General features: G+C 48.6%; 1 protein-coding gene across 1 annotated transcript in view; it reads right to left on the minus strand.

Annotated features, from left to right (window-relative positions):
- Positions 1-1,673: 1,673 nt before the first annotated feature.
- Positions 1,674-23,220, minus strand: part of LOC144109714 (uncharacterized) — a 76,323-nt gene continuing 54,776 nt past the window's right edge. Inside the window, exons 14-19 of the mRNA XM_077642511.1 lie at positions 23,031-23,109; positions 21,040-21,096; positions 15,604-15,669; positions 15,343-15,408; positions 3,334-3,414; positions 1,674-1,871 (exon numbers count right to left, since the gene is read on the minus strand). Coding sequence (XP_077498637.1) covers positions 1,674-1,871; positions 3,334-3,414; positions 15,343-15,408; positions 15,604-15,669; positions 21,040-21,096; positions 23,031-23,109 — 547 coding nt within the window. The remainder of the gene's footprint in view (positions 1,872-3,333; positions 3,415-15,342; positions 15,409-15,603; positions 15,670-21,039; positions 21,097-23,030; positions 23,110-23,220) is intronic.

Genomic DNA, 23,220 nt, shown 5'->3' on the forward strand with positions numbered 1-23,220 from the left:
CAAGTTTTCATACACTGTGCTTTCAATAAACGAAAACTGATCAATACCGGTTGCGGCGGCCGGATTTTATCAGAGGTAAAGTACGCAATTGGCGGTGCGCTGTGAGACGTCAGTGAATTAAACAGCCTCCAATTCTCCATTTTATTTTCAAGACCTGCACTGCGACGTTCTCTGCCGACTGTATAAGGGCATATTTTCAATTGTTGATGCTCTTATAAGATAATGCTGCCTCGACTGTATATTCAACTGTAGAGTTGTTTCGTTAAGAGCCACCTGCCTTTGTGGCTCATTGGCTTTGGAGACAGTTTGCTCATACCAAGGACGCCGGTTCGATTCCTGCCGCGGCGATCGTAATTTGATGCAGGCTAAATACAAAAACTCGCGTGCCCTGCGTGATGTCAATGGATGTTAAAGATCTGCAGGCGGTCTAAGTAAATCCGGATACCTGCACTAACCCAATATGTCGCCCATGCATGTGTCGCTTCGACACGTTAAAACCCACAAATACATTAGTTTTACCTCTGACAGTTGCATTGCATTCTCCTCTGCACTCAGGTAGACGAGGGCATTTACCTCGTTGCTTCCGACGGTCAGCTTACTTATGCAAGGCTGAATGGTGGGCCAGTTGGTATGACATGTCGAAGAATAAATTTTACCAGCCGAAAAAAGACGAGGGACAAGAGGAGAAACTACACAGAACAAGCTTTCTTATGTAACATCTCTTTCTTCTTAGTCTTGATTTTGTTTTTGTAATGAAAATCACATATATCAATACTGAAACTGAAATGCGGATATAGCCTACATGGACCTTCACGATGTTAAACTCCCACATAGCACAATATGTGCAGCGTGATACTGCCAGGCTTACATTTCAGGTTTATGAAGCAGCAATGGCTGAAAAACCACCTTAGAAGGCTATACTTAAAATCATAACAGTACATACGTCACACGGTAACAAATGGTTGGTCTGCATGAAAAAAGTTTACGAAAAAACTGGTGGTGGTTTAGCTCTGGTTAAACCTGCAGTGACGCGATAGCTACAGCTAGCCGAGTGAAACTTGGTCACCTGACCAACCACGTGACGAACCACGTGATCAGCCACGGCGCCGCGCCGCCGGCAGCTGCTCCGCGCCACGTGATCAACCACGTGACAGCGTGACCGCTACGCTGAAGGCTCAAAATGCTACCGTAATGTAGCTATCGCTACAAAACAGTTCACATAAACGCTTGATTTCATCCCAATTAAATATTTACCTTTCACTCTCTCATAAACAATAGTGGCAATGAACTATGCTCATATTACATTATATTTTTCTTGGTTCGGCTCCGCGAACAGGGGTGAAGTACCTACATGCGCCATTATCCAGTCATCCGAGAAACGTTTAGAGCGTTTTCGTGTCCATCGCATAAAGGCAAGAGAAAATGGACCGGACACAGCGCTTCAGTGTGCGAGAGTAACTATCATCTGGAGCACCTGGCTCGTGAAATATGGTAGAAGACCAATGGCCTAGTCATTAATACCGCCGGACAGTTGAATTTGGTACGCAAGCAGTGCAGCAGCATGCATTCTTTTGGCTAGATAGGGAACCTTAACTCGGCTACAAAGCGTTCTGCGTCTTCGGCGCAGCTTACGCGTGAGGCACGCGTTCCGGACCCTTCTCTGGTTGAGGGTGCTACTGCGGAGACAGCTCAACTGCGCGCGGCGCTGTGCACAGCGTGGAGTGCAGAGCTTGCCTGGAGTACGACTCGACTTCTGAGCCGTCGTAGGTCCAGTTTACCATGCGGAGGAAGTACTTGGAGAGGAAGTGAGACACCATGCCCAGCACCAGGAACATCCACAGACAGAAGCCCAGCGCCGTCCAAAAGGCGTTCTGCGTGACGTTGTCAGTGCACTCATTGCCCGGCTGATAACTAACCGCCTCCGGCAGTTCTATCCAGAGAAGTAATGCGGCATAAGACGTTTGATTAACGCACGTTTTGGCTCTCTTATTGTGTCCCGAATCGATAACTTGAAATCCCGAACTTTAGTTAGGCGAACCCGCCGCGGTGGCTCAGTGGTTAGGGTGCTCAACTACTGATCCGGAGTTCCCGGGTTCAAACTCGACCGCGGCGGCTGCGTTTTTGTGGACGCAAAACGCTAAGGCGCCCGTGTGCTGTGCGATGTCAGTGCACGTTAAAGATCCCCAGGTGGTCGAAATTAGTCCAGAGACCTCCACTGGGGCACCTCTTTCTCTCTTTCTTCTTTCACTCCCTCCTTTATCCCTTCCTTTACGGCGCGGTTCAGGTGTCCAACGATATATGAGACGGATGCTGCGCCATTTCCTTTCCCCCAAAACCAATTATTATTATGATTGGTTAGGAGAACGATTGAGCCTCCAAGAGTGTTTTCCGTTTCTTTCTATGCCAGCGTTGGCGACCGTAGTGTGCATGTGTGACCATTATTTGTATAAATGACAGAAGCGAACAGTCACCGAAACTAAGGAGAATATGGGATGTCTTTTTTTTTAATTTGTTGTTTCTTATCAATGAGAAATTAATGAAACCAGAAGAAAAAACAACCACATCCCGGAGGTGGGATGCTAACCCATGATCTACGAATTTCGGGTCCGGTGCTCTACCAACTTAGCTATGGTGGCGGCTGTCTAATCTTCCGCTTTCGGGGGTATTTATGTGTGGTGTAACATGACGTTGAGCGCGTTCACCAGCGCCACCCTCGTCCATAGCGGCGGACGCAGTGCGTCCTGCATTATCGCGAGTTCCAAGTAGGAACGGGGTCAAACGGTGAGGGCGGAAGATGCGCGACAATCCTCTTATGCTACCTGCGGCATCAACACTTTCTGATTTGAGGCCCTCCATGAACTATTAAGCATACAAATGAAGGGAAAAAGATGTGCTCGTTATGACATAAATGACAGAAGCGAAGAGTCACCGAAACCAAGGAGCATAGGGGATGTCTGTTTTTTTTTTAATTGTGTAGTTTTTCGTCAATGGGACATTGAAAAAAGCAGAAGAAAAACAACCACATGCCGCCGGTGGGATCCGAACCCACGACCTCTGAATTTCGTACACTCTAAACAAAGGAAGTAAAAGTGTCCTCTAGCGCACACCCGTTCATAAAAATATGTGCGCTAGAGAACAATTTACTCCCTTTTTACTTCCATATAGGTGTGTTTTTGTTTAGAGTGCACCAGCTGCCAAGTGGGCGACACATTTAGGCTTTCCCTCTACATAGGCCTATGATGCCATATCGCGGCACCACTTTATCTTTCCGGTTCTTGTCCTTACGAGTCTTTGCACTCACGAAGACGCACTTGCGAGACTGCGTGCTCTCACCACATTACGTATGATTCCCCTGCAGAGAAGACCGAGCGCCCGCTCGTAACCCTTGTAAGCGGCGAAGCAGGGTGGGTTCCCCTGCAAGACGTAAAGGGGCGATTAGGTCAACTTTCCAACTTGATCTAATCAGGAAGATCAACTTGAAAGCGGCATTCTTTGGACTGTGACAGGCCACGCAAATGATGTAATCCAAGTACTTCTATTGGACAAAGAGAAGGATAGACTACATGTTGATCTGCAGCAGAAACAGGCATAAATCACTGAAAACAACAAGTATTCATAATAAATCCTCCTTCTACGCCAGGACCTGAACACAATGCCGCAGTACATTCGCTCGCTTGACTTGGAAATTGATTTCATTGCTATTTTGATGATGATAGTTAATGTTTATGGCGCAAGTGCATCTGCGGCCAAAGAGCGTCTTGGCACAAGGTATTTCCGTTTGCTCAAGGTGCGGTCAGAGACGCATTTCCCAAGCATTTCACCCTGCTTAAGCCGAGCACCAGGCCAGCGGAAAGCTTTCACCTGTTGTACCACCGCTGGGTACCCAATGGCACTGGGGATCGAACCCCGCACCTCCCGCATGCGGGGCGAATGTTCAAGACATTAGGCCACCACTGAGGTCAAACTGCTATTTTGCCTGGCGAAGGCGCGTTGCTGGATATAATTGAGGTTCCAGCCGAGTCAAAACCAGACTTTGAGGCCGTCCGTAGGCTCTGGGAAAAAGCAATTCAAACCCTGTCAATTATAGTGCATTTTTCGAGCAAGTACACGATAGAAAACTGGTTAACAAACCAGACTGAACTGAAAATCGTACGATTCACACAATGCTTCTATTTTGCTTTTCTATATTTTGTACACGAGATGTGGGGTTCGGTTTGGTGTTGCAACAAACCGGCTTTGTTAGGAAAGAAATCGGGCAATACGCTTTTCTTAAGGATGAGTGCGAAGATGAAGGTATCTTGCAAAAATCAGAAACAGCAGTCAGCGCTCTGTCTGCTGGGTCATCATCGGATCATTATTCTATATTTCAAACAAGCTTGAGCAGGCTCTAAACACAAGCAATAAACCGAAGTGCTATCAGATTAGCAGACGTTAAGTTAAAAAAAAAACTCTTGAGAGATCAGTGAACTCTTTGGTAGTTCTGGTGTGAAATGCAGTGTTGTGCTAATCGCCCAAATACAACGGTGGTGTTTTATTTACGATGCTACAATAGGTAACTTCTGAATTGTGCTACTCATCGCAGCGGGGTGCTTCCTTGTTTGTTAACAGGGGTTGGACTTCTTGGTTGTTAGTTTTTGATAGTTTGTAAGACTTTTTTGTGGTCATTTCAGAATTTTCCTTCTTTTTTGTAATATAATTCCCCATTAAAAATCCATGTTTTCTTTCGCAGGTACATCGGACACCTTTTTAGGGTCAAAATTAACATGTGAATTATCTGGGCTTGTTTTTTAGCCAGAGCGCTTTATGTTGGTTTAGAGCATGCTTTGAGCATATAGAGTGCAATCACCGTTATAAAATGAATCACTCTTTAGAATTGCATTTTTTGGGCCATAAGAAGAAAATGCAAAAAGAAGTTTAGTTCTAAAATCTAGATTGTGCGAACACCAAATACCAAATTAACCAGAAAAAATAAAAAAGCGCAAGAAACAGGCGACCAACACATTAGCTTCGCCTAAGGAAGTGGAAGCAGCAGGTCTCTCTTTCTACTCGCCTTCATAAGGAAATAACCTTATTTTGGTTGTAGAAAATCAGTAGTTCATGCTTGCGACACACTCCACTTATAAAAATGGTTGGTAGACAGTCAATAGACTTTTTACAGACTCTATTGCCTTCTTATAGATATTTCTTTTTGTCTGTTCATAGTATATACATTTTATATATAAAAAACATGAACAAAAATGTATGGCTATAAGTCTATATATTGTTTATCGACTGTCTATGGGATCTGTATTGGTTATAGACTATTCTCCTGGACTTACCAACAGACAGCCTATAAACATTATAGACAGAAGTATATAGACAGTCTATAGGCTGTCAAAAGAAACTTTTGCAACGGTCTTCACTCCTTCAGTGACAGAACTACCTACGAAAGCGGAAAATGCTTCACAAGAACAAACCCTCCAATTGCAAAGAATTAAAGGAAAAGCGACCACAGTAGGCATCCTGAAGGAGCAACAGAGCCTCGGATTATGTAATCCGCATGACTATGGTAGGCATTGAAGCGCTGCTGAAGCGTCGTGCAAGCCAGAACATGGCACTTAGTGAGTGAAAATTCTTGTGCGTGGTCTCGCGTTAACGAAGGCTTGCTATGGGCGCAAACTTGTGAGTGTCCATAAATGCGTTGCAACCAACTAACAGCTCTAATTGGCTGATGGCAGTCAGTAAGCACTGTGACGTTCCTTGTGTGTGCTACGAGGTTCCGCGTTCGACGGCGCGGCGTAGACGGAGACCCAGATGACAGCGGCATCATCAATTACCCAGCCATGCTCTTTGAGAGTGACGACCAGAACGAAGGGGTTTAAGCCCAACCGGACCCCCTTTCCATAGTGTCGGCACGAGTCGAACGCCGCCGCCGCCGCCGCCGCCGCGGGGAAACGGGCTTTATCTTCCCCAATTGGCGTGGCCGTTCCAGGGCGGCCTCGTTTCGGCAGGCCTGGCCCCGTGGCAAGACGGCGGGCCTCATCAATCAACCCTCCCGAGCACATCCCAGGACAAGGGACCACTTTCCCGGCCTTTTAGTGACCTCGCGTTCCGGCCTTGAGGGGCGAGTGTCATTTGATGGAGAACGGAGGCCGGTGACCTGCGGGAACTGTCAGCGGGCCACAGCGCGCCTTACCTTGAGGGGCGAGTGTCATTTGATGGAGAACGGAGGCCGGTGACCCGCGGGAACTGTCAGCGGGCCAGAGCGCGCCTTACCACAGCCGACGCTATGCGCTACCTCGAAGACAACCTTCTTTCCCTCGGACTCAACACGTGAGGGGGCGAGACCATAAGTGCGGTGGTATGTTTGTGCGCCCAAGTGAAAGCCCTAGCCCGCCTCCTTCCCCTCCGGCGTGGGCGTCCTCACCCTAGGGAGTGTGGGGAGAAGAGGATATAAAAATCGACAAGCAGTACGGAAGAAGGACGCTCAGGACGACATCGTTCGCCAAGAGGGCCTTCAGCGCCGAAGCCCGACGGCGTGCAGCTTCTGCCAGCAACCGCTCGAGCTCAACTCCGGAGCCCCTCCATCGTCCCCATGAAGTCGTCGGCACGTAAGCTCGGACGCCCCAGCCTCTGAATCTTAATCATGTATAATGATTGAATATATCTGTTTGTTTAAACTGAGCCATAGGGTGCCTCTTTGCCTCTCAGTCCTGTGTGGACCTGCGCATTATGGGGGTCATCACACTGGTGTCAGAAGTGGGGTATGGATTGATGCGAGTTACGGCATTTAGTTTGCGGTAGTCCACTACCAATCGATAGGAGCCATCTGGCTTTTCCACCAATAGTGCTGGTGCTCCCCAGGGTGACTTTGAGTGTTCGACAATGCCGCGATTAATCAGGTCCTGCACATGCCGCTTCACCTCCTCACGTTGGGAGTAAGGAATCCTGTACGCACGCTGGTAAACGGGCGATGAAGTGCCGGTTTATATCCTGTGCTTTATAACGCCACAGCAGCCCAAATCCAGGTTGGACGCGGCGAATACCTCCGAGTAGTCGTTCAGCAAACCAGCCAGAGCCTCCCTCTCCCTGCATTTTACGTGAGAAAGATCGAACGACACCTTTGGAGCAGCCGAAGGACTAGCATGCTCTACAGTTGCGAGTACCGTATCGGTGGGCTCACGTTTCTCTATCGCAGAGGTGAAGAAAGCCAATGTTTTGTTCTTGGGAAGGCTCAGTGGCTGCTGGCTACAGTTAACCACCCGTAGGGGCACTCTGTGGGCGTCATTAACTGTCACGAGGCACGCGGCTGCCTTCAGGCCATTGCTGAGAGAGTCGACCGGCTCAAGCACTCCCACGGCGCCGCTCTCTACATCTGAAGGCACAAACGCGTACAAAATGTGCTCCGACCAAGGAAGGACGACCGCCTCATCGACCAGACTGACGGCAACCCGCGAATATACCTTCTCCAATGATCCCACTGTTTGACGGGTGTCAATATCCGTAATGCGAATCTCAGCCCCTCTCCTGTTCAAAAACGGAACTTTTGATCCGCCCGCATTAACCTCTTCCTCATAGAATGAGACTACTACCTTCCCTTTTCTCAAAAAATCTTGCCCTAATATACCTGACACTCCGTTTGGCAGAGACACCGTGTCCGGGCATACGTAGCAGGGGTGCTCCAATGCAATTCCGCCGAGAGAGAAGTGTAACCGGTAGAATCCACTTATGCCAAGAGGATCCCCCGTTATGCCTACAAATTTGGTTGCCATACCACCAGACGCTTCCAACAACTCGCGGCCCCCCTTCCTTCGAAGCGTGTTAAAACTGCTCTCCTTAAGCAATGTCACCTTTGACCCCGTATCTATCAACAATTCCATGCAACAACCATTTAACTTGCAACACACAACAGGGCATGCCTCGTCGGCCACACAAACTACCACCACCACCTCATCATCCACTGCTCCCTCCCCACGCTCCTCAGGCTAGGGAGGACTATCTAGTTTTTTGTCTCGGTACCTGGAGCCCCGCTGTAGGCTTGCTTAGGGCGTGTCTCGCCTGCTCTCTTTGTGGCTCCCCACGGCGCACGTTTTGGCAGAACCTGGCGATGTGTCCGCGACCCTGGCAAGCGAAGCATACGATTTCTTCAAAATCTCGCATACCGCGCCTGTAGCTTTGTGGCGGTCTCCGGTTTCAAGCGAATGGGCGCTGTTGAGCGCGCGCTTCAACCTGGCGTTCTACCTGCTGAGATAGCAACTGTTCTAAGCGATCTAACCGCTCTGTCAAGAGAGCAACCTCAGGGTTGAGCACCGCTCTCTCTATGACGCGTACTCTCGCTGCGGCTGTCGTTAACGCCTCATTTCGTTCCTCATCCAGTGCGGCCTCCACGGCTTGGTCGAAATTGCTCGGCTTGCGCGAGAGCACGAACCGGCGCACGGGGTCTTGCAGACCAGCCACGAACAAAGCGGTCATTTCCTCTTTAAGTATATCCTCCGCGTATTTCTTCTTTAGCTGGTCTCCTTCCTCCTCCCTGCTTAACGTATCGCGCGCTAAGCGCTGAAGCCGCGACGCAAACGTTCGAACGTCCTCCCCTACCATCTGTCCAGCGTCACGGAACCTCTGTACCCGCACGTGACGTGGTTCAGTGTCGAAATGCTCAAACGCGAGCTTCTTAAATTCCGCAAATGATTTTGTGGATTTTACTTTTTCGTCTCGTCATGCAAAATCATGAGCAGCTCCTGCCATCTTACACCTTGCCATTCCCAGCATTTGAGCATCGGACCATCCCCCCATTTTCCCAATCTCTTCTAGCATGGAAAAGAAATCGCAGATTGGAACCCCTGTCTTATCTCCTGTAAACGTCGGAATGACGCTTCCTAATACCAGCATGCTTGCTCCGAGCGACGGCTGTGGAGTGGGAGCTCCCTCAGATAAAGACATTTTTTTTTCAAGACTTCCGGTGCCTCAAGCCTCTCAAATGGGGGTAAAAGTCCCACAATCAGTCCCGTGATTCCCTTTTGATTACAATTTTGAAGTCATGAATGTCGCAGCATTCAGAGGAAATTTGCTTTTGGGACCCCACTTCTGGCACCGGTGTGATGACCCCCATAATGCGCAGGTCCACACGGGACGGAGAGGCAAAGAGACACTGTATGGCTCAGTTTAAACAAACAGATATATTCAATAATTATACATGATTAAGATTCAGAGGCTGGGGCGTCCGGGCTTACGTGCCGACGACTTCATGGGGACGATGGAGGGGCTCCGGAGTTGAGCTCGAGCGGTTGCTGGCAGAAGCTGCATGCCGTCGGGCTTCGGCGCTGAAGGCCCTCTTGGCGAACGATGTCGTCCTGAGCGTCCTTCTTCCGTACTGCTTGTCGATTTTTATATCCTCTTCTCCCCACACTCCCTAGGGTGAGGACGCCCACGCCGGAGGGGAAGGAGGGGGGCTAGGGCTTTCACTTGGGCGCACAAACATACCACCGCACTTATGGTCTCGCCCCCCTCACGTGTTGAGTCCGAGGGAAAGAAGGTTGTCTTCGAGGTAGCGCATAGCGTCGGCTGTGGTAAGGCGCGCTCTGGCCCGCTGACAGTTCCCGCGGGTCACCGGCCTCCGTTCTCCATCAAATGACACTCGCCCCTCAAGGTAAGGCGCGCTCTGGCCCGCTGACAGTTGCCGCGGGTCACCGGCCTCCGTTCTCCATCAAATGACACTCGCCCCTCAAGGCCGGAACGCGAGGTCAGTAAAAGGCCGGGAAAGTGGTCCCTTGTCCTGGGATGTGCTCGGGAGGGTTGATTGATGAGGCCCGCCGTCTTGCCACGGGGCCAGGCCTGCCGAAACGAGGCCGCCCTGGAACGGCCACGCCAATTGGGGAAGATAAAGCCCGTTTCCCCGCGGCGGCGGCGGCGGCGGCGGCGTTCGACTCGTGCCGACACTATGGAAAGGGGGTCCGGTTGGGGTTAAACCCCTTCGTTCTGGTCGTCACTCAGCCAAAAATGTCGCCTTTCGCTGGGACGAAAACGCGGAGGATGCTTTTGGGGCCCTGAAAAGGAAGCTAATGAGTGCACCGCTCTTGCGCCACCCGGATTTTAATTTGCCCTTCGTTATGGCCACAGATGCGTCAAAGTTCGCAGTTGGTGCCGTGCTATCTATGGTTATCGAGGGCAAAGAACATCCCGTTGCTTTTGCTAGCCGACAGCTGAGCCCCACAGAGCAAAAGTACGGAGCTACGGAAAGGGAGTGCCTCGCCGTTGTCTGGGCAGTAAAGCACTTCAGATGCTACCTTTACGGCCACAAATTCAAGCTAGTCACAGACTGCCATCCTCTGAAATGGGTGATGAGTGTCAGGGACCCTAGCTCGCGACTCGCTAGATGGAATCTACACCTGCAGGAATACTGCTTTGAAGTTGAGCACAAGTCAGGAAAGACACATCTGAATGCTGATGCACTCAGCCGCACAGCTGCCGTGGCAGCTATAGATGAGTTTGTCCCCGTAGTCGACCCTGCCGAATTACGCACAGAGCAGTGCAAAGATCCTGACCTGAAGCGAATAACCGAAAGCTTAGAGGGCGCACCGTCTCACCCCGAACAGCTAGGTTATTTCATTGGCAAATACGGCACCCAGTGTCGGCGCTCGAGGCCAACCAGGAAAGGGAGACCAGAGAAAACCGCTTGGGAGAGAGTCGTCATACCTCGGTCGTGGACAGAAAGGGTTCTTCGCGCGTTTCACGATGCGCCATGCGCCGGTCATTTTGGCGTAGCGAAGACACGCAGGCGTGTGGAGCGTTTGTACTTTTGGAGTGGCATGCGACAGGATGTTAGAGACTACTGTGCGAAGTGTCATTCCTGTCTCGAAAGAAAAACACCCAAGGGACGAAGACCAGCTCCAATTCAGCCGTTTTCTGAGGTTTCGGCTCCCTTCGAGCGGACAGGTATGGACATAATGGGCCCATTGCCCACGACCACTTCCGGAAACAAGTACATTTTAGTATTTGTCGATCACCTTTCAAAATACGCGGAAGCGGTAGCACTCCCAGATCAGAAGGCAGACACGGTTGCAAGAGCATTTGTCGAACAGATCATGCTCCGACATGGACCCCCGAGGCAACTCTTGACAGATCGGGAAACGAACTTCGTGTCGCAGCTAATGAGGAGAGTTTGCGAGCTGCTTAAGATCACTAAGAAGCAGACAACACCGTACCATCCGGCTTGCAACGGCGCGGTGGAGCGACTGAACCAAACCGTGGCCGGGTTCCTGTCGCATTTTGTTTCGCGCGACCAGCGGGACTGGGACTTGTGGCTCCCGTATGCAATGTTTGCCTACAATTCCGCAGCACACGAGAGCACGGGCGAATCGCCATTCTTTCTTCTCTACGGCCGAGACCCGGACCAGCCTAGTGAAGTGCCAGAGGGCCCCCGTCGTGTCCCATACGCTTCACTGGACGACTATAAGGTTGAGCTAGAATCGCGCTTGCAAGTGGCGAGGGACATCGCAAAGGAGGCCTTAAAGAAAGCGGCGAAGCGCAGGAAGGAGGTGCACGATCGCAGTGCTAGAGACGCGCCGTTTGATGTGGGGGACAGCGTGTACATTGAAAAGTGCCAAAGGCATATTGGGCTAGCTCGTAAGTTCCAGACGAAGTGGAGAGGACCGTGCGAGGTTGTCGAGAAGCTTTCTCCGGTAAACTTCAGAGTCCGAGACGTGAACCGGCGCTTGATAAGGATACACGCAAATCGCCTCAAGTCGGCACCGGTTCAGTATTCACGAAATGAGGAAAGGGAAAGCGCGGATTTTGATGGGGACAGAAGTGAAGCGGAGCGCGCAGATAGTTCGCAAGAAACGCCCTCTCCTGCATTTGTTCGGCAGGCGCCAGAGGTGACGGCCGGAATGCCACCGGATTTACTTCATGCATTGCTAGAAGAAGAAGCGCGCGAGGTTGCCGCGCAGATAACGCCAGGAGAGGCTCCTGCCACGAGCCCTCGCGAGTCCCAAAGCAGACAAAGGGTCACAGACTTACTTAGTATGACTCATGAAGGCCGATATCCGCTGCGAAATCGGAAACCTAAGTCGGACTAAAGGCGTAAACAGAGCGGAGTTGTGAACTGGTTAGAATTGTGTAATGCCGCAGCTCATAACATTGCTATGTGCTTATGTGTTAAGTTATCGGAGTTGGTAGTTAAACCTTTCTGTCATTAAGTAACACCTTCACAGGAGAGCATGCGGAGCGCATGCAGAACCTGCCCTACTTCCTTTCGTTATCTATATTTTTGTCTGTGCCGTGATCGTGCTAGAAGTGGGAGCTCCTTTGTAACTGTGGTAAATTTATTTCGTCCAGTTTGGACTAGAAAGGAGAGGCTTGGGTGCTGAGTTTCATGTTTATCTGTAAAAGAAGATCAGTGCTGCCCCTGGAGACGCCAGTTAAGACAGCGGAGGCATATGGTGTTGTGCAGTGGTGTTGAGTGCAGCGAAAAGTGTTTTGTCGGACGCACTGTGCGAGGCGATTCAGAAAGACAAGGGGAGCTGCATGGACTCAAATGTTCGGAGAACATTCTTCTGGAGGGTGAGCGAGTGTGACGTTCCTTGTGTGTGATACAAGGTTCCGCGTTCGACGGCGCGGCGTAGACGGAGACCCAGATGACAGCGGCATCATCAATTACCCAGCCATGCTCTTTGAGAGTGACGACCAGAACGAAGGGGTTTAAGCCCAACCGGACCCCCTTTCCATAGTGTCGGCACGAGTCGAACGCCGCCGCCGCCGCCGCCGCGGGGAAACGGGCTTTATCTTCCCAAATTGGCGTGGCCGTTCCAGGGCGGCCTCGTTTCGGCAGGCCTGGCCCCGTGGCAAGACGGCGGGCCTCATCAATCAACCCTCCCGAGCACATCCCAGGACAAGGGACCACTTTCCCGGCCTTTTAGTGACCTCGCGTTCCGGCCTTGAGGGGCGAGTGTCATTTGATGGAGAACAGAGGCCGGTGACCCGCGGGAACTGTCAGCGGGCCAGAGCGCGCCTTACCTTGAGGGGCGAGTGTCATTTGATGGAGAACGGAGGCCGGTGACCCGCGGGAACTGTCAGCGGGCCAGAGCGCGCCTTACCACAGCCGACGCTATGCGCTACCTCGAAGACAACCTTCTTTCCCTCGGACTCAACACGCGAGGGGGGCGAGACCATAAGTGCGGTGGTATGTTTGTGCGCCCAAGTGAAAGCCCTAGCCCCCCTCCTTCCCCTCCGGCGTGGGCGTCCTCACCCTAGGGAGTGTGGGGAGAAGAGGATATAAAAATCGACAAGCAGTACGGAAGAAGGACGCTCAGGACGACATCGTTCGCCAAGAGGGCCTTCAGCGCCGAAGCCCGACGGCGTGCAGCTTCTGCCAGCAACCGCTCGAGCTCAACTCCGGAGCCCCTCCATCGTCCCCATGAAGTCGTCGGCACGTAAGCTCGGACGCCCCAGCCTCTGAATCTTAATCATGTATAATGATTGAATATATCTGTTTGTTTAAACTGAGCCATACGGTGTCTCTTTGCCTCTCCTTCCCGTGTGGACCTGCGCATTATGGGGGTCATCACAGCACTATGCTATTAAACGTAGCTGGATGAGGTAGTTGTGCTTCCGCTATGTGTCTAGAGTAGGAGAGCAATGACTTAAAATGCGCAATTGCATACTCAATTCATTTATTACGTTGTATACCTGGTTCCTAGCTTCCTCGCCTTCAAATTAGCTCATGTGACTGACTGACTGCATTCAATTAAAACGGAAATTAAAAACATTAATTAGTCGTACGTTTATTGTTTGTTGTCCCATTTAAACTAACTACTCTACCGCTTATTTATGAAAGCCTCCTAGAAAAGTGAAGTCTTCACGTAGTTTTGTTCGCTTTGCACAAATTGGCAATTTTTGAAGTATCAGCGGAGTAAATGTATTCCATTCAATATAACGGGCGCCAAAACAGATATTTATAGCTTTTTTACTTTCACTAATTCGTACCTCAGCTTCATTCATAAAGAAATTTTTTGTAGTGGTCCGAACATGGATATGATGAGCAGCAGTTCTACTACTAAATAACTGAATATCATCACACTTTGTAGCAATGATTGGAAGATTGCGATTCGCTCGCCAGGGTGTATAATTGGCTTTTCTGAACATACTTGGAGGTCTCCATAAACAGTTCTTATAGTGCCTTAGTTACGTCCTTTGTAGTTGGTGCTATTAGTGATGAATTAATAATTCATGTTTAAGTAGAAAATCATCGGAAGTACAAAAGGTATATCAGTGAAAACTATGCCCTAAGTAGTCCGGAACCATCTATAATTTAATGAGGCACACGAATAGTTTTCGGGTTCAGTGAACTTAGTTCAGTGCACACGCCAATAATCCAGTTTCATCTCGGCTTTCGCTATCACAAAGCCACAGCAGCAGACGTTAATCACTAAAAGATAATAATTTACGCTCACATAAAAATAAGACCGGAAGAGGAGCAACTTCACGGTTTAGAAGAAATACACTCCAACGACCCTGGAGCGCCACTGATTTTACTCCTTGAAAAACCTCTAAAGAGCATATGCGCACAAGGACCACCAACCCACTGAATTCAATTCTGAATGAATGAATGACGTCCAGAGTCATGCTATCATGCACGTAAGAGCGAAGGCTTCCTTCCATACACTGATTCGGCTCATTATTTCCCTTGTTAACCATGAAACAACTGGCCGAAGAAGCCATGCATACTCTTTTGCGTAAATTCTAAGAAAGAAAATTGCGCGGCGATTGTTCGTGGAGTTTTGAAAAGCGCTCGATCACTTGAATTGTAACGGCTTAATAAATGAGTTTTAAATGCACGGCATCAAAGGCTTTTCAGGAAAACTTATTTAGTCATATGTCTGCCATCACAGGCGGAATGCGATAATCAACTGGTTTGACCGAAGAGCCAAACATATTGACTGCGGCTTTCCTCAAGGTAGCAAATTTGGGCCTGTAATCTTTACTTTCATATTAATGGTAGAGCATACATAAACAACAAGACAGCTTTTATATTTATGGCACTGATATCAGCCCATTTGTTCCAGGTAATAATTGCAATGACTTTACAGATAATGCCATTATGTAGTGCATTCGCCTAACTAAGCTTTAGGACCACTAATAATCGATTAAAAATACAGAGCTCTTATATTTCAACCCAAGCATAAAGTTCTAAGTGCTATGGAGAGAGTAATAGAAAACTCTAAATTAATCTAATTGGTAAGCCGATTAACATCACTTGTGGTTGTCTCCTATCCGAAAATCTTATTGGATATTCATATCGGCAGTATTCTCCCGACACTAGCTGATGTAACTGGATAGATCGATCGGCATAAAACCAATTGCGCTCACCAAGTCTCCTCCACGGTCTAATTCGTTGAGATCCTTGAGCTTGTCCAGGAAGAACATCTCGGTAATCTGCGAATCACAGAGGATTTGAGGCCAGGGGTCAAGGGTTCGAGACCATAACTGCACCACATATGGTCCTACACGGCTAACGTGGTTAGGCTGAAGGTTGTTCAAGGTCATTCTCCGGCCTACGCGATGACTGCTTTACCTCGCGTAGTGAAGCATTTCGCTTAAAAACATTCGAAAGACTCCCTTTTGACGGACCTTGTCGACGTGGTCCCAGAGCTTCGCACTCATCTGGGCGAAGAAAGGCTGCTCCGGATGCTCCTCCTACGCACAAAAGACGTTGTCGCAGTAGGACGCCGGTTGAGACGTCGTTTCGGCGAGTCACCGCGTTAACCGCTCGGACTGTCAGCTCGCTTCATGCTGCCTTGGTTTGCAGCCTGATGCAGAGTCTACATAGTTTAGGGCCGGCTAATCGTCCCAGGGTAAATATATTTGATTTGATTTGATTTGATTTGATTTATTTAATTTTCTTTCTCTACAGAGAAAATAGAGCAGCCGCTAAAGGCACATGGCCTGACAGGGGCTCCTGTCCCAGATATCAAAATTCGGCATTGAGTGTACACTGGTCACAATGCTCACCATACATATGCATTTGTGGTCAAACCAAGAATAATCATGATAGCACAAATGTATACAAGAAATGCAAAAATACTAACTATTTACAATGCACTTTATGCATCTACATACACATCACAGACATACCTAAACATACATACAGGATATTAAAGATAATATAAGGTGTTTACATTTTGGCTTGCCGGAAACGTTAACAGAAAGCGGGTACTCTGACAATGAAACGGGTTTGCTTAGGAAATGAGTTTTTACAGATTTCTTACACACGGGTTGTTGAAATTGAACATTGAACACAGTTGTAATTAAAAATCAGTCTGTATCTGACGACTACGATGATGCAGCCAGCCGGAGTAGTCACAATAGATTTATTGGTTTGTGAAGGTCCTTACAGGTTTTTTCTTCGAAAACACACACCTGGTGTCTGTTTCTATTGATAAGGACGTCCAAGTTGTCTGGAAATTCTGGAATAACTGATCACAATACGAATATGAAGAAATGCCGCGGTTGCGAATCGAATTAATGCAGTACATCGGTTCAGCGCTTGTATATCTAAATTCATGAATAAGGATATCAAGCGCTCCTGCCACTTTTGTCGTGAGAAAGATAACTTCGACCATATGATCTGGGCGTGCCAAGTCCCTAAGCCTGCTTTAGAACTCCTGCCTGTTCCTTCCAAAGAAGCATGGGATAAGCTAAGGTTCAGCGATGACCCCAACATTCAGTCCAAGGCCGTCGAATGGGCCGGCGTCGCCAAAGGTCTCCACGGACTACGGCACGCTAGCTAACTTGCCTTAATCCCCTACGCTTATGCGCAATAAAGTTTTGTCAGCCTCAGTCAGAGGAGGATTACTCACCTCATATTTTTCTAATCCGCACTTACTCCCGTTGAGTATTGAATACGTTACAGAAAACAAGTAACCGATTACAACGATAATTACTTCGCATGAAATTTAACTGATTTAAGTGGTAAATTACAGTCCATGAAAAGTAACTAAAAAGTAGATAGAAGTAAGCAATTACTACTACATTACTTTCCTGCTGTCTTTCATTAGCATAGCACAAGTACACATACCCAAAGCTTCTGGACAAACGCGTTTTTAAATGGGAAATAATTTATGAACGCAATTCTTTTAAATATCATAAGAGTTCACCATAACAAATACTACATTCGCCGATCTTCCCATGGCAAGCTTGCGTTTATTTTTTGCTATTAAAATTTTTTCTATCGTCAAAAAGCTCCGCATTGGTTTTCATGTCCAACAATTTCTGGACAAAAGCATTTTTGAGCGGGAAACCGTTTATGAACGGAATTCTCCATATAACGTAAGATTTCACTATAACAATCAACATATCCGTAGGTCACCCGACGACAGTCTTGCATTTTTTTTGTATTAACGTTTTCGCTGAGGTCAAAAGCGTTCCCTATTGGTTTTCTATGGCAGGCTTAACTGTTTGGTGCGATCGATGGAGGTACTTTAAAAGAAAGATTTTTTATACATCAGAAAAATGAACCATTACCTTCAAAATTTCCATAGGTGTATGTTACAATCTTCGAATTTTCAAAATTCAGGATGTTGGACATGTTATGATTATTGAACTACTCGATGCCAGCGTTGGACAAACCTTAAGAGAAAGATTTTGCTACGCATCAGAATGATGGTCATTACCTTTCATACTTCCATAAAAGTACCTTACTACATTACAATATTCAAAATTGATGTCCAAGAATCCTGGTCTTGACAATGACGAGAATGAGCTTTTGCGGCTTGCTTCATCAAGAGTGTTTTACTACACCCATGGTTAAGTTCACCTGCAGTTGTTTTTAGAAGTTCTCTTCGAAATTTTTTTACGTTTACTAGAGAACACATCAGTAGCGGCACTGAAGAGCATCTCGATGTGGGCACCGGAGGGAGTGGGTTACTTTAACACACGAAGAACTTGCGCACCGCCTCAAAGTTAGGCGAAGTGCCGCTCTTCGCTGCTTTCCGTGCTATGAGGGGACAAAGCCGAAACTCACTAAAGATGACATTCCGTTGTGCCGTCGGGGTGAAATCAGAAGCGTGCAACACGCGCATAGTAAAATGCACTGCTCTCGGGCTTGCATATGCGAACACTCTCTTGCGCGCGGGTTATGTGCAGCTAGACCGACATCGCTCTAACGCGAGGGAATTCCGTGCTACACCAGTATGTGGCACCCACTTCAGGTTCTCGAAGTTGTGCGACTCGTTACAACTTGTTTTCAGGAAAAAAAAATGTGAAGGGCAACTGGTAATCAATTACTGAGAAAAATAAATACGTGATCATCGGGAATGCTACACTCACTAAGAGTAATCAGTGCATTTTACAATTCAGAGAATATAATTTAGCAGAAGTAATCAATTGTAACCCGTTAGGTGCATGTCTGCTCCCACTGATACTCGCCTTAAGATTTCGTCCGTCAGCTTTTAACGTACGGTGTTCAAGATTACTGTCGGTGTTTTAGGATCTTTACCTGGAAGCTTCGTTGTTGTCTTTAGGTGGAGAGCTACCGAGATCGATGGTCATTTATTTCCTAGAGAACGTCAACTGAATATTCTGCTACTGCCTACAAGCAGTTTTTAATTTGTTGATACAAAGGCGCCCAAGAAATGGATTGTGTTCTGGGCCAGCTTGACTATCTGTCCTTTGATTCTGTGCCTGTCATCAGGGCCACCTCGATAGACGCATTCCCAAACCCCGCCGTTCTCTCCCACCCCCACCCTCTGTTCTTCCAACTGCAGACTCTGCGGTGGGCACGCTACCCTATCCCACATCACGTTGTTCTGCCCTACCATCTACCCCTTCCCCTTAATCACTACCGATGAGCAGTAGGAAACCGCGCTGCGCAGCTCGGAGCCGGGCTCAGGCTCGGCTCGTCCAACGGGCTAACTGGGTCGCCGAAATGCATAAGCTCTTGGTCATTCGGCGGGATTGGCCTGCTGCGTTCTGGCTCAACTAATAAAGTTTATTGCCTGTGTTTCTGTCAAATCCCGTAGAAGATGAAATGCTTCATCATGGCAGTTCTCCAGCGGCATGGCCGCGTCGCACGGAACAAAGTGATAACGCCTCGTTCCAGCGGGAAAAAAGGAAGAATATAGAAAAATCAGCAAAAAGTTTGGCGTCAGTGTTCCCCCTGAAGGATGATAGCCTTCAATGGGAAGTAAAAAAATTGCACCTCCATAATAATATTAATTGGTTTTTTGGTGAAAGGAAATGGCGCAGTACCTGTCTCAAATATCGTTGGACATCTGAACCGTGCCGTATGGGAAGGGATAAAGGAGGGAGTGAAAGAAGAAAGATGTGCCGTAGTGGAGGGCTCCGGAATAATTTCGACCACCTGGGGATCTTTAACATGCACTGACTTCGCACAGCACACGGGCGCCTTAGCGTTTTGCCTCAATAAAAACGCGGCCGCCGCGGTCGGGTTTGAACCCGGGAACTCTGGATCTGTATTACAGCCGAGCGCCCTAACCGCTGAGCCACCGCGGCGGGTCTGCACCTCCATAAAGTTTCACATTTTTGTACCTCGTGAAATTTTGAAGCGGGCCTGGCTGTTTGCTTCAACAGGTTCTCAGATGGCTTCCACCAAATAGATAGGCTGTACGGAAAATTATAGGTGGTTTCTTGAGGGAAAAAATCGCACAGTAACTGTACCATTTCTCTGTGGACACCTCAACCGCGCCACAAGAAGAGGGTGGAAGCCGGGAGTGAAAGAAGAAAGAGAAAGAAATGTCGTAGTGAAGGGCTCCGGAATAATTTCGAACACCTGGCGATCTTTAACGTGCACTGACGTCGCACAGTACACGGGAGTTTTTTTTTTCGTTTCGATGGAAGAAAGCTCTTAATTTCAGCAGTAAAGCTGCTAACCCTTCGGATGTTAGATTACTGCGATACTTTGTTCGTGTTAGGGCTCATTCACACTTGAGTGTCGCAGAGGTCGCGCGACCAGCAGTCGCCTGCGACTACACCGCAGATCGACAACACCGATGTTCACACTTCCAAGGGATTCCTGCGGGTCGCCTTCTCGTTCGATACTCGTTTGAAATGAGAACTGTTGGCAATGACGCCGGTCGCGCGCTTTGGAGAGTTCCGTCTGCTTTAACCGCGTCTCCTGCGCTCGCGCTTTGCCCTCGAAAGAGCTCTGGTCAATCGATATCAGCAATGGGCTGCGACGACCTGAGCGAAGGCGAAGATATAGCGGCAATGCGCACAGCGGCCGTACAAGCGGCCTGCCAGCGAGCCTGGATGCCGGCCGCTAGCGTCATAAAAATGCGCTAGTATGTTGTTTGTTCGCGTTTATAACATGCTCGGGAAGTCGAAACTCAAAAATGAATCAGTTTTGAGGGTCGTTGGCCAATGCCGAGCTGCTGGATACAAGCAAATTTCTTCTCATAGCCGCTTTGCTGCTGTTGCCCAAAGCGGCTCGATCGCCTGGCGCCTGTTTCTCCGCTGCTGAAGGCTTCGCGGAAATCGAGCATATTTTTATATTTCACATGAGACGGGGTTCAGAATAAAGCCGTAAGAAGTAGCATTTTGGTTACAACGCTGCTCAGTTCCGAAACGCCCTGAGCTGTGGCATCGATGTGAAACCGGCTAGGCTTAGTGACGACTACGGCAGCTCGGCGCACACGCGAGCCGCGTCGTTGCCGAAAGCTCGGCTCGCTCGCCGATTGGTTCAGCGGTTTGCGACTCGCAGTCGCGAGGCTGCAAAATAGAGCAGCGAGCGACTGGGTCGTGACTGTCACTTTTCGACAAACGCGACCGTTTGCGACTGTCGCTTTTCGACCAAAACAGTCGCGCGACCTCTGCGACTCTCAAGTGGGAATGGGCCCTTACACTTTAAGAACGGGTCTCATTAGGTTATCCACAGAGTAAACATCATCAGTTCTGCTTCCACAAGAAACAATCACAAACACGGCTGAACTCGGGCACGACTGCGCACCAGATGTTGGCTCATTGCGCAGCCGAGTCCGGGAAACACAGCCTATGAGGGGTTCTTAAGCGTGGAAACATTGCTATGAGAATAGACGCTGTGATACTTACAGTAAATATGAGGCGCGGGTCGACGGTCAGGGACAGCAGAAGATGTCGAATGGTGTCCTGCAGAGCATAAAGTAGATCCTGTGCGCGCTCCTTGAGTACCGCGTTAGGGCAGAAAAAAACTAAAGTCGCTGCATTAAAGCGTCCTTTTGGTCATTGTGCTAGCAATGGTACAGTTATAACTGCACAAGAACGGTACATCGACGAAAACACACTGGACGAAGATTTAAATAACACGTTCTTATTCCAGCAAGAATTATAATAGATGCAAGAGTTAAACACTAACGAGGAAGCAGAAAGCCCACATAGGACGCAAAATAGAGTCTGAAATTTTCTTCTTTTTCCTCCTTTGTTGCTTTATTATAGTTACGATGCACTTCAGCTACATAAATGAAAGCGCCTTGTTGTTAGTACGTGCTCTGTTCGGTGTCATTTCGTCGATGTGCCGTGAGTCGCATTCATGTGACCATGTCAGTGTACGGTTGCGTTCAGCGTGACCTGAAACTGCAAACGGCCACCGCAGTGGGCTTTTGGCCGCGTAGTGACTGAGTACATTTAGGTAAAAACTGCAGGAACCGAAGTCTTTTCGGTTACCATGTATGCGTGTAACTTTTCACCAAAAGAGAGCGCCTACAAACTGTGATCACGTCTTACGCGTTGCAAATAAGTGTAAGCGCGAATATACATGCAACCGGTTTACGTGGCATGGCCCTTTACCAATATCCCTCAAGAAAGAAGTCTACAACAACATAATCTTACCGGTACTCACCTACGAGGCAGAAACGTGGTGGCGAACGAAAAGGGTTCAGCTTAAGTTAAGGACAACGCAGCGAGCCATGGAAAGAAAAATGATAGGTGTAACGTTAAGAGACCGGATGCGGGCAGAGTGGGTGACGGAACAAATGCGCGTTAATGACATCCTAGTCGAAATAAAGAGGAAGAAATGGGCTTGGGCAGGGCATATACTGCGTAGGCAAGATAACCGCTGGTCCTTAAAGGGTAACAGAGTGGAATCCAAGAGAAGGCAAGTGTAGCAGGGGACGGCAGAAAGTTAGGTGGGTGGATGAGGTTAGGTAGTTTGCAGGCATATGGTGGCCTGGAGAGACATGGGATAGGCATTTGCCTTGCAGTTTGTGTAGTCAGGCTGATGATGACAATGACTCAGTACAGACATATATATCACTGACTGCAAACATAAAACAACAAGCATGCTTGTTGAGGCAGAAAAATGCATCAAATAAGCACCAGGAAATGAAAACAGCGCATGAAACTGAAGGCCATTTGATGTTTTTCTTGCAACGAACGAGACCTTCGAATTTGAATGCGCTTGTAGTCTCAGGCTAAGACTCGTGACTTCGTCGTTGGTGTCGTCCTACCCACATGCCTTCCCGAAAGCGGAGAAGAGAAGCAGAAAACCAATGCGCAGAGAAAAAATGAGGATACTTAGTGGAACGCAGCAAAAGTAGTAGCTAAAGTACCTTTCGCATCACCCGCAGTAAGTAAGAGTGGACTCGTATTCACGTGGCTATTCGTCGAGGTGCGGAGTTTTTTATTGAACCAGCGTTTGCACAGGCCAGCTTTGCGCGGTCACATGCCAACCACGGTGACACAGTGCCAATGTCACGACCGAGTGCGGCAGCTGTGTGTGGGCGCTAATACGAATGTTCCGGAAGCGAAGTGGTGTAGCGCTTCGTTTTGTTTTAGGGCTAGCTCATCTCAAGTTTAGCTGTTCTTCGATAACGACCGCTTGCAGCAGCTTGCACCGGCTATGCTAAATAACAGGAAGCAACCAGAAACGTACAATGCCACGCTGCTTTGTAGTAACCAAATAGTGGCACTGCTCTCAAGTTAAAACGGCACTACACGTCGGTTAGCTTGCAGTAGGGCTACAAGCTTTTTTTCTACCCCTCTTAAAGGACCACTACAGTTTAGCGCACTATTTCAAGCGGCTTCACGGGCCCACGGCACAAAGGGAAACACACTTGAACACCCACCGTCAGCTTGAGCAGTGTCCTGACCGAGTCGACGTAGTCGCCCTGAATCACCTCGAACAGCCGACCACCATTGCACACCCTGTTGGCAAACACGTGCATACTGTCACTCAACATCACGCCCAGCTATTATAAAACGGTGGACATCTAAATGCGGGTGTGAATTCAGGCGGAAAAGTTAAGTGCACATCCT

This window comes from Amblyomma americanum, chromosome 11, assembly GCF_052857255.1.
Source record: "Amblyomma americanum isolate KBUSLIRL-KWMA chromosome 11, ASM5285725v1, whole genome shotgun sequence".
NCBI classification, from domain to species: Eukaryota; Metazoa; Arthropoda; class Arachnida; order Ixodida; family Ixodidae; genus Amblyomma; species Amblyomma americanum.